Raw genomic sequence first — 12,791 nt, forward strand, 5'->3', positions numbered from 1 at the left:
GATCCTAGGCCATTTTCCCTTCCATGTTTTTTTTTTTTTTTTTTTTTTTTTTTAAGTATAATTACATACTGTAAACTGAACATGATAAAAATCCACTATTTGATGAATAAAAGCCATACCAAAATTGCAGTACATACCTCATGTTTCTATTTGTAAATGTCAAGAAAGTGCACAATAAACGTTAATGGCTTCTTATGGTAATTGTTAAATACTAAGATACCTGAGCCTAAATTTTATTGAAATATGGCTATTCATCATGAGGATAGTAAATGTAACTTCAGAGGAATATTGTAAGCAATAAATAAAGTATATGGCCATATTTCATTGAGCCCAAATAAAAAATTCCAAGGTAAAGTGTGTATGTATATGTGTGCTTATTCATATACATTTTTTATTTCAAACAAACCGACTTATATGTACACAAACATAGATTCATTTATAATCACATATTTCATGTTGAAAGAAAACTTAAGAAAAATTTAAGGAGGATAGAAATATAAAGAATGAATTTTTGAATTAACATAAAATTAAAAGATGTAGAAATTTAGACATGAAGATTTAAAGTAAATGGTAGACATGAACTTAAATGATGAATTAATTTGCCTACATTCATGCCTCAAAGGCATCAAAATCTGGAGCACATTTACATTTATGCAATAAGAAATTCTCTACCAGCTAAAGAGGCTGAATATCTCCAAACTGATTACACATTTCCTTTACTTAAAGGGGGATTATTACTCAAAATGTCTTTACCCAGGGAAGGATAAATGAATGAATTGAGACACTTAATCTCAGCTTCCTGAAGAAAATTTTCATTGGATAAAGGTGTATTCACTTTTTAATGCTAATGTAAAATTACCACACAAGTGATTTAAAACAAACACATTCATGGTCTTACAATTCCTGAGGTCAGAAACAGGAAATCTCAGTGGGCTAAAATCAAGATGTTTGCAGGGCTAGGATTTATCTGGAGGCTGCAGGGAAGAGTCTATTTTCTTTCCTACTCCAAGCTTAGATTAGCATGTAAAATAATTGATATATGTTTCTTATAACTAACAAATATTTCATAGTGGGGGACTAAATGATAGCTCTTAACTTGTGATATAAGGAGGAAATGCCAAATTGTTTTGGCTAATGTGTCATGAAGCCCAGTGTGTAACACACAAAGTTTATATCAAAGAAACTTAGTTTCCCCCTTTGTTGAAAAGAAAAATATCAATTGTCTGTAGATATTAGGGGCTGTGTCCCTATAAAAAGTCAATATTTGGAGAGTCAAGTTTTTTAATCCATACTACATCCTCAGTCTTAAATTTGGAAAAATTTTAAATCAGGGTTGAGATAGGTGCTGGAATGTTAGTCCTCTGAAACCCAACAAATGTAATGGGGAATAACTAGTAAAAACTGGACTCAATTGAATCCTAAACTGGTCTTTTGGGAACGCAGACTCTCCAGGAAAACATTCCCTTCAGTCCAGACCCACAGGGAAATCAGGTGATTAGGAGTTGGAGTAACAAGACAGAAATGCACCTAATGAGCAGACATAGGAAGCTGTAAATATCTCCTCATTTCCAGTCTCTCAGCGTGTGTGACCTTGGGCTGGATGGGACCTGGTTGTTGCTTTTGGAATCCTAAGTTTGTCTAGGAGACCTGTGCTTGCCTCCTTCCTGCTGTCTTGTCTGGGCAGAGAGCTTCAGTCTCCATCATCACCCATCCAGGAGATTGGACTTCCCCATGGAGAACTTCCCCTCAGAGTTCCCAAACAGGTGAGTCCAGAGGTCCAGTAGGTACTACAGGAAAGGGTCAGAGAGAGTCAAAGCCAAGCACATGTACCTGAGGTCTCTTGATAGGCACCGGCCTGTGGCTGTTTATTTACCTGATTAACAAATTAATGGCTAATTTATGATGCTAAAAGAAGTGAACATTGAACTAATTGCTGACAATTAACTGATGAAGGACCAATTAGACTGTAAATGTGAGGCATAAAGTAATTCAAGTAAAAGTAGAATCTGTACACTGAGTTTTGCAACTAAAGAGAGTAGGAAAATAGACTACTTACTAGGTATGGAGGGATGTCCAGTGAAGTAAGGGCAGTTCTTTGTTATTATCATGGTGTCTATTTGACTACATTTCCATTGATAAGAAAGATCTAGGTCCAATATATTTCTTGCAAAAAAAGTAGTTCATGAGACATACATTTCACAGGATCTTCTTTCACTTTGGTATTCAATTCACATGAAAAAGAATATATTTGGTAAGTAAAAAAAGGTATGCTAAATAGCTTAACTTTGCAATTATTTCGTTTCTGTGACCTGAATATATTTGTGGGTTAGTTATCCATTTGTTTTCTCTCTTGTAAGTTGTCTGTACAAGTCCTGACATTTGTGTAGCTGGATTAGAGTATTTTTATTACCGTTTTTGATTGCATTCTTCTAAACAAGGAATTGGAGGTTTCACCCACTTTGTTGCTTGTCATTGAGTACCTTCATGGGCAATTGTGAATGTTTTTAATAGTGTGGGCTCAGGTCTGTCACTCAGTTATTCTCTCCATTGCTTTTTAATTTTTACTTTTCTCACTGAAAAATAGTCAGCTGTTACTTTTATATTCTTCACTTGTGAATCTTTGGTATCAGCAAAAATGAAAGTGAATCTTCTTCTGTGTACATAGTGCTAGTAAATGACCCTACACCCACATTCCCAACTTGTTTCACATCTCCATTTATACCTTATTGTTCTTTTTGGCCTTTTGTTGTTAGCTCTATTTAAAAAATATGCATCATCTTTTACAGTACTCTGGAAGGCATTCTCTTTTATTTACTAAAGATTACCTTTACCTCCATTAGCATATTTGAACCCCATGTCTTTATATAAGAAGAAACTATAGTTTTGATACTGCTTTCCTCCAAATTTAAAATTCATTCTAGCCTTGCCAGCATGGCTCAGTGGTTGAACATCAACCTGTGAACCAGGAGGTCACAATTCAATTGCTGGTCAGTCCAGGTTGCAGGCTTGGTCCTTGGTAGGTGGTATGGGAGGGGGCAGTCAATCAATGATTCAATTTCATCATTGATGTTTCTATCTGTCTCTCCCTCTTCCTTCATCTCTGTAATCAATAAAAATATTTTTAAAAAGCCATTCTATACAATTCTTTTATTTCAAAGTTATTGGAAATTTAATCTGTTAATGTTATTAAGTTATTAATAACATCTGTCTCTATATATATTAATTCAATTCTCACTTAATTTTGTTTCATACAGTTCTTTTGTAACCATTATACTTAACCTAATTTCACTCCTTTGATAATCTTTATTCCATAAATTCTTATGTTTAAAAAACTTCCTTCTGTGTTATGCATACATATACACTCATATGCATTTGTACAAATGCATAAATAGCATCTTGTGCCCATCAGAAAATCTTTTTATGTGTTGTGCAGTGTTTTTTTTTTCTAAGTATCCACTCTTCCTTATGATCTTTCATCCAATAAACTAGTGTGATGCCAATTCATTATTACCATGTATACAAAATATTTTATGATGTGGCTGTGTTATTCACACTTGAAAGCCTTTCCTATACAGTTTCAACGAATTGCTATTATAACAATTATATAAAAATATTTTTAATTGTTATATTAAAATTCATGGTTCTCTAATGGGTAGACAGTATTTTTTTTCCCCAAGGGGACACTGAGCAATGTCCAGACACATTTTTGTCTGTCATATGGAAGGTGTAGGTAGAGTCCAGGGATGCACAGGAGAGACCACACCACAGAAAATGATCTGGCCCAGAATGTCAATAGTGCAGAGATTGATCAACCATGGCTGAAAGAATATATGTACTTGTAATATTTATAGCTGTCTTCAGATTGGTTTCACAATGTTATAACACTTTACTGTTCTGCCAGAAAAGAAAATAAAGTACCCCTTTGCTACCTGTTTGCAAGTTCCAACCCTAGTCAGTGCAACAACTTTTTAAGTTTTACTCAGGCTGAGAGATGTGAAAGAATTTTTTTTCTGAAATTTTTTCTGAGTTTCATCAAAGATTCATATATTTTATGGCCTGTTAATTTGAATATTATTTTATATGCCTATTGTTCTTTCATATTTAGCCTTTTAAATGATTTCTAAACATTATTATGGTGGGGCAGGTTGAAGAGGGTAACGGAGATAAATGGTGATGGAAGGAGACTTGACTTGGGTTGCTAAACACACAATACAATATACATGTAATGTTTAATAGAATTGTATACCTGAATACTACCTGATTTTGTTAACTAATGTTATCCAAATGAATTCTATGAAATTTAAAAATAAATATAAATATAAATCATTATTTTTCAATTGACTTTGGGGGACGTTATTGCCATCAAAATTTTTTACATTTTATTTAGTTATATCTGTCTGTCTCATTACTTCTAATTCAACTGACTTAATTATGATGGTTTGGCCCACTTATACATATTAATATGCAGTTTTCTATCATTTCATATGAAAAGGATTGGTTACACTTAACAATGAGTAGGCAATCCGTCTGACTTTTTGTAATGTTACTGGGGGAGGGGAACAACTTCATTTCGTTCCAGGTTGATATATTCCCAGCTTTTATTAAACAATTCAATGTTCCCAAATATATTGAAATGCAGACTTTCCATGGGTTCAGTGCACTTATATACTGAGACCTAATTCCTGATTCAGTCAACAAATAATAACGGAGCATCTGCTGTTTGCCACAATTTCTAGAAACATTATTGATTATCTTCTATGTCTATGCCATTGCCAATTTGATTACTAATCCAAGTTACTAACACTAAATTATTGCTATTTCTTATACCTTGTTTTGGTTAGTTTTTGATGCTCCACTTAATTTTCTTTAATATAGTTGCTTGGAATTTACTCTGTTTAACCAGGTTTCATTCTCCTTGTCATGCCTTTCATTTCATAATTTCACATTTACTTAAAGATTTGCCTATAAAAGTGCACATGTATGCACACACATTTGTGAAAATACATAGGTGAACAAAACAGGTGAAGTCCTGCTTGTCTGGATCTGGCACTGTGATTGTGAATTCAGAGTACAATGAAAAAATGTTCCCTTAAAAATATGGTCAGGATTAAATCATATGAAGAAGGTTACTCAGTGTAGAAGGATGGCTCCTCATGGCGTGTGGAGGATTTATTGATCATGTCCTGGGAGGCCTTTGCACATTGGATGAAGACCAGAATGAGAATTAGACTGTGTCCCTTGATTTGTCAAAAATGAGATCAAAACCCAAAGTCCAAGATAAACAATGATGCCACATAAGAAAAGCAGGAAAGGGGCTTGTCTCATCCACCATCAACCATATAAAAACCAAAATCTAATAAGTATAGAAGAGGCACAGAAAAAAACAGTTTTCTACTCTTTGATGTCAAAAATACCCAAACAGTGTTGTTTTTAGATATTTCCTTTTGTGAGTTATTAGTTTATTTATTTATTTTTTTGGTCCGTTTTCTCTTGGGGTAGTTACATCATCTTATATAATAAAAGCCTAATATGTTAAGTGTCTGGTCATCCTGTCAGCTGTTCAACCAATCAAAGTGTAATATGCTAATGATATGCTAAGGCTGCTCAACTGCTCGCTATGATGTGCACTGACCACCAGGGGGCAAATGCTCCAACCCGTAGGTTAGCTTGCTGCTGGGGTTCAGCCGATTGGAACTGAGCAAGAGGGCCGGACATGCCCTGGAGCCCTCCTGTGGTCCCTCCCCAGCTAGCCAACCTCCTGCATACTTCCCTGGCACCAATTGTACACCGGTGGGTTCCCTCGCCCTGGCCTGTACCCTCTTGCAATCTGGGACCCCTTGTGGGATGTCAAAGAGCCAGTTTTTGGCAGAACGACCAGCTGCTATGACACACACTGACCACTAGGGAGCAGATGCTCAATGCAGGAGCTTCCCCTTGGTCAGCCGTGGGCAAACTGCGGACCACGGGCCGGATCCGGCCCGTCCAGCTGTTCTATCTGGCCCGCGGAGCCTAAAGAGCGGAGGGTTCTCTTGCTCTCCCCTCTGCTCCTTCACCAGCAGCAGTGTTAACATGGCAACGTCAGGAAACATGGCCGCAGCTCCTTTTTCTGAGTGGGCTGATTTATATCCGCCCATTCAGTAGAAGGAACAACCTCTCAATTTTCCAGAGGCTCCTTGTAATGCCCGAGGACGCGTCTCCCAACATCACCCTGGGAATGCGTAGACACGTTATCATGGTGATGTAGGGAGACACGCCCCTGGAGAGCACAGTATCAGAGCCTTTCTGAGGTAAGATTAAGAGCTCTACTCAATCGCTTCTCGGCCTTTTGGCTAAGATCAAGTGTGAAGAGCTCTACTCAAACACAATTTTTTCCTGTTCCCACATTCTGTACATCACAATGACTTGTTAATAAAACAACAAAGACTTTCAGCTTTTAGGGCTTGTATCCACTGCAGTTTTTTTTTTCCCACTGTGGACACACGCAGCAGGGAAAAAGACACACAGAGGACATGTCACACTAGCCATGCTGTGGCTGCATTTTTTTGCTGATACGGATGCGGTATCAGTAACGCTACCGTGGCCACTATCCGCATGTGTTAGCGGCAAAACAAATGCATTTTGCGCTGCATTTGCTTCTCCCCCTTGCGCCTGTAAAAATGCATGCTACAGGGCATTTGTGTTAACATGCACCACTGCACATTAGCATCAATGCAAACATGATGGAAACCTGTGTACCCTGCATTAACCCTAGCTGTGCTGCATTGCAGTACTGTACCACACTGCAACGGCAGCACGGCTAGTGTGAATGAGCCCTAATTCAGTGGGTTGAACATAAAGATTGTATAGAAATGTGATGAACTAAAGATTTTATTACAAAATCGCTTAATTTCAGGGTTTCAGAAGTAATTGGACAAATGAAAAACTGAAAATCAAATGTTCATATCTAATACTTGGATGAAACCCTTTCCTGGTAATGACAGCCTGAAGTCTTGTACTTATGGACATCACCAGATGCTGGGTTTTCTCCTTTGTAATGCTCTGCCAGGCTGTCACAGTAGGGGTATATATATAAATATCCTGCCATTTCCAGCTTTTAATAAGAAAAACTGTTGCAATGGGCATTTAAAAGTGGCACTTGGTTGTTTTTATAGAGTCCAGTGGATGCAATCTGACATTGATAATGGGCTCTTTCACACTATGTGCACTGCGGCTGTTTTTTGCCAGTAACGGAAGTGCTAGTGGTAACTACTGGTTACCCATGTTTTGCACTGCCCTAGCACCTCCCATACAAGTGTGTCTGGAAGACACAACAATGTGCAGCTATGTGTGTTACCATAAAGAAAGGGCCTGTGTGAAAGATACACAGGTTTCCTATGGAGGAAAGGGGTTGTTCTCTATGGTCAGTGTGTGCCTCTGTCCCATGTCTGAACTTTTCCAGATGATTTTGTTATATATATATTTTTTAGAAGACCGAAAATGTTATAGTAGAGCAAATTTAATCACTTATTTTTATACTTTACTGTCTTATTTTAGTAAAGAATTTAATAAGAGAACGGTACTGTTGGTTTTAGCCAAATATTAAACATGAGTGGACCAAAGAAAAAAAAGTGGACAGTGAATGCCAAGTGTTTAAGAGGGAGTGGACAACAAAATATTTTTTCACCGAAGTCTGATCAATGCCGGTATGTCTGATATGCCAGGAAACACTTGCAGTCTTCAAAGAGTACAATCTCAGCTGTCACTTTGCCACAAAGCATGGCAACTATGCTAGCCAGCAGTCACCTCAAGAACGGGAGGCTACTGCACAGAGGTTGATGGCTAAATTACAGGCTCAGCAAAATGTCTTTCACAGACAAACTGCAATTCAAGAGACAACTACCAAAGCAAGTTTTATGCTATCATTCAAATTAGCAAAAGCTAGCAAACCTCTCTCTGAAGGCGAGTTTTTGAAAGAATGTATGATAGAGACAGCAGGTCTCTTGTGTCCAGAGAGCAAAGGCAAGTTTGAAAAACTCAGCTTATTGCGCAGGACAGTGACTCTTCGAGTGGAACTGATTGATGAAGACTTGGCCAGCAAGTTAAATAGTAAGGCAGAGTTATTTAAGTTTTATTCACTAGCATTGGATGAAAGTAATGACGTAAAGGACACTGCTCAGCTCTTAATTTTTATCTGAGGGATTAGTGACAATTTTGAAATTACAGAGAAGTTTTTAGCCATGGAGTCACTGAAAGGAAAAACACAAGGAGAGGACTTGTATGACCGGGTGTCTACTGTCATCGAGAAAATGAAGCTACCATGGAGTAAACTTGCTAATGTCACGACAGATGGATCTCCAAATTTAACTGGAAAAAATGTTGGACTGCTAAAAAGAATTCAGGATAAAGTGAAAGAGGAGAACCCTAACCAAGATGTTATTTTTCTTCACTGTATTATTCATCAGGAATCATTGTGCAAGTCTATATTACAACTTAATCATGTTGTTAATCCAGTCGTAAAGCTTGTTAATTTCATTCGAGCAAAGGGACTTCAGCACCGTCAGTTTATTAAGTTTCTGGAGGAAACTGATACGGATCACCATGACTTACTTTACCACTCTCATGTCCGCTGGTTGAGTTTGGGCAAAGTTTTTCAACGAGTGTGGGAGCTCAAAGAAGAGATTGGTGCATTTTTGAAATTAAAGGGGAAGTCTGACGAATTTACTGAGCTGAGTGACAAGAATTGGCTGTGTGACTTTGCATTTGTTGTAGATATATTTTCACATTTGAATGAGCTAAATGTGAAGCTACAGGGAAAAGATCAGTATGTACATGACATGTACACTAATGTGAAAGCCTTTAAATCGAAGCTGATTTTCTTTTCCAGACAAATTTCAGACAAAGTCTTCACTCATTTTGCCACACTAGCCACACAGAAGGAGACCATCCAAAACGTGAAGAAATACAGCAAATCACTGGATGACCTGCATGCAGAATTCTGTCGTCGGTTTTCTGATGTTGAAAAAATTGACCAGTCACTTCAACTGGTGGCCTGTCCTTTGTCACAAAACCCTGAAACAGCACCAGAAGAGGTGCAACTGGAACTCATCGATCTTCAGTCTGACTTTGTCCTAAAGGAGAAATTCAGCTCTCTTGAACTAAGAGACTTTTATGCTTCACTTAATGAAGCCACTTTTCCAAATATCCGGAGGATGGCACAAAGATACTGGTGCTGTTTGGGTCAACCTATGTTTGTGAGCAGACATTTAGTGTCATGAACATCAACAAAGCCCCTCACAGATCCAGCTTAACTGACAAACACCTCAGATCTATCCTGAGAATAGCCACAACAAAACTAACTCCAGACTTTGATGCATTAGGTAAAAAAGGAGACCAACAACACTGTTCCGACTGAAGTTGATGTTTTAAAGACCAAAAACCTTTCAACCCAGTCTACATTGCCATCTACATCTACGTCCCGGGCATAATTTGGAAGTTGCACTGAAGAAAATGTTTAATTTACTGTTTACACATTTTGTTCTTTTCTATTTATTTTAGTTTTAAATTATTTTATTATATTTAAGTTTAATTTGAAAGGCTTTTGTACCTTTCCTTTGTTAGGCAATTTTATTTTGCCTTTGCCATCTTCAATATAAGGTATGTTATTGTGCTATGATTCCTCCATTTTTTGAAGTTTCAAATTATAATCATTAGTGTTTACATTCTTCTTGTTAAAATGTTTGAAATGAATAAAACTATTGAAATAATAAAAAAAAAGACCGTACCCTTTTATGTAATGATGTTTACTTTGAATTTATATTAGTTCACACAAACACTCCATTCATGCTTTTGTTCCGGCCCTCCGGTCCAGTTTAAGAACCCATTGTGGCCCTCGAGTCAAAAAGTTTGCCCACCCCTGCCCTTGGTGGTCAGTGTGCTCCCACAGGGGGAACACTGCTCAGCCAGAAGCCCAGCTCATGGCTGGTGAGCTCAGTGGCGGTGGTTGGAGCCTCTCTTGTCTGTGTGGCAGTGCTAAGGATGTCCAACTGCTGGCTTAGTCGGATATCCCCCGAGGGCTCCCAGACTGCGAGAGGGTGCAGGCCGGGCTGAGGGATTTCCCTTCCCCCTCCCCCACTGAGTGCACAATTTCATGCACTGGGCCCCTTGTATATCTATAAATACCTTTGTATTTTTGACAATTTTATTTTTTCTCTTCTATTATTTTTGCTTGACTTTGCTGGGGATATAATTAGGGTTGTAAAGCAGTCAGAATCCAAAGAAGATTTTCCTTCCTCATTGTCTCTCAAGGACCACCTGAGCAAATTAAATATCTCTTCTTCCTAATGACCAGTTTTCGCTCTCTCTCCCTCTAAGTTTATTTAACCTATTGTTTATATTTCTTTAACTACAGGACAGAAAACGTGCATAGCAACATGAAACTCCAAGCTTATTTGTCCATGGAATGCTTACAATAAGAATATCTAAATTCTATTGCTAACTTCTTTTTGGATAAGCTGCTTGATTTCGACACATTGACTTATATCTTCTCATAGTCTAAATAGTATGGGAGTGAGAAGCACATGGAAATAACACAGATGAAGAGGCCACGTTATTCTATAGTGTGTGTGTGTGTGTGTGTGTGTGTGTGTGTGTGTGTGTGCACATCTTGTAAACTGAGAGCAGAGGTGCCTGGCCTCATATATTCCAATGTGACTCTAATATGAGGAGATACTAAGGATGGGATCCTTTTCAATTCACAAGATGCTTTTGCAACCAGATTAATAAAGTACAAGATTTATATAGTGTGAACAAGGCACTCTCTATGACTTGAAGTTACAAGAGCAACATGCAAGCTACCTTGTTTCTTAATATCCACTGACTCCACCTCTGATCCTGCTTTGCTATGTTTATTTCCCTTGACACTCTGGCTCATTTTGAGCCCTGACTTTCTGAACAATCATCTTCCTCAGGGCCTTTGCACTGGCTGTCTCTTTGCCTGACAAACACTTCAGCTTCAGTCTCCCAGTTAGTCTTCTTTGAGGTATCTGTTAAGTGTCACCTGTTGGCAAGTCTTGGCTAAACTGTTTCAAAAAGATCACTCTCTATCCACTCTCTCCATTTAATGTGATTTACTTTTCTTAATATCATCTTCACCATTGGTTATGTTTTATTATTATTTTATTATATTCTTTCTCCATCATTAGTTTGTAGAGACCTTGTTTTTCAGCATCCCATGTTGTGAACAATGCCTGGAACATGGTCTATGGTCATTATATATTCCTCAAATGCATAAAAGATATTCTCAATAAAGCAACAATATATACAATGTTTAAAGAACAGGTTGATGGTAGAAAAGAAAATTCTATTGAGAAATGCCAATAGAGATACCATGATAGGGAATAAATCACACACCAGAAATGGAAATTATTTTCCTGATTCTAAACATAAATATGTCATTTATACTCAGTGACTAATGCTTGCTAATGTGAAAATTTGTTTTTGTTTTCTTCTATTTTCTGGTAGTCATGTTCTCCAACACAAGAAATCAAGCAATGGTACACCAATTTCAGAATTCCTTCTTCTGGGACTTTCACAGGCACAAGAACTACAGCCTCTCATATTTGGGCTTTTCCTCTCCATGTACCTGATCACTGTGCTTGGAAACCTGCTCATCATCCTGGCTGTCAGCTCAGACTCCCACCTCCACACACCCATGTATTTCTTCCTCTCCAACCTGTCCTTGGTAGACATCTGTTTTACCTCTACCACCATCCCTAAGATGCTGTGGAACATCCAGACACAGAACAAAGTCATCACCTATGAAGGCTGCATCACACAGATGTATTTTTTCATACTTTTTGCTGGGTTGGACAACTTAATCCTGACTGTGATGGCCTATGACTGGTTTGTGGCCATCTGCCACCCCCTGCACTACATGGTCATCATGAAACCCCAGCTCTGTGGACTGCTGGTTCTGGTGTCCTGGATCATGAGTATCCTGAATTCCTTGCTAGAAGGCTTAATGGTTTTGGGTCTGCGCTTCTGCTCAGACTTGGAAATACCCCACTTTTTCTGTGAATTCAATCAGGTGCTCCAACTTGCTTGTTCTGACATCTTTCTTAACAACATTATAATGTATTTTTCAGCTGGACTGTTAGGTGGTGGTCCCCTTGCTGGGATCCTTTACTCTTACTCCAAGATCATTTCCTCCATATGTGGAATCCCATCAGCTCAGGGGAAGTATAAAGCATTTTCTACCTGTGCATCTCACCTCTCAGTTGTCTCCTTATTTTATGGTACAGCCCTAGGAGTGTATCTCAGCTCTGCTGCTTCCCAGAGTTCACACTCAAGTGCAATAACCTCGGTGATGTACACTGTGGTCACACCCATGCTGAACCCCTTCATCTACAGTCTGAGGAACAAGGACATAAAAAGGGCCCTGGAAAGATTCCTTGGCAGGTAAGCTTTTCATGGGCCAACTGTACTAGGCTGAACAATTGCCCAGGAATGAAGGGTTCAAATCCTCAAGGTCACAAGTTCTGACACAAATTAATTGAATATTAGCACCATATGTAATTAGAAATTCTCTTTTATCTCATAGGTTAACGTGAATTACTTTAGCATAATTTAATATTTTATGACACTTTTCATTCCAAGTAATTTTCCTTTTTTTTTTTCCTGAAAGAATAGTCATGATTTATACTACCCCTGTGTACAAAATTATACTTGGATGCTAAGGTCGTTTGTATAATTTTATTTTAGACCAAAACCTGAGACCATAGTTTTCACTTATATGTTCATTATTCTTTTCTTTA

General features: G+C 38.0%; 1 protein-coding gene across 1 annotated transcript in view; it reads left to right on the forward strand.

The window, feature by feature from the left end:
• Nucleotides 1–12,439, forward strand: part of LOC308252321 (olfactory receptor 7A10-like) — a gene marked incomplete at its 3' end in the record, with an annotated part of 19,169 nt that extends 6,730 nt beyond the window's left edge. The window contains exon 2 of the mRNA XM_080676725.1: nucleotides 11,547–12,439. Coding sequence (XP_080532851.1) covers nucleotides 11,547–12,439 — 893 coding nt within the window. The remainder of the gene's footprint in view (nucleotides 1–11,546) is intronic.
• Nucleotides 12,440–12,791: the final 352 nt, after the last annotated feature.

This window comes from Plecotus auritus (assembly GCF_963455305.1).
Source record: "Plecotus auritus genome assembly, chromosome: 6".
NCBI classification, from domain to species: domain Eukaryota; kingdom Metazoa; phylum Chordata; class Mammalia; order Chiroptera; family Vespertilionidae; genus Plecotus; species Plecotus auritus.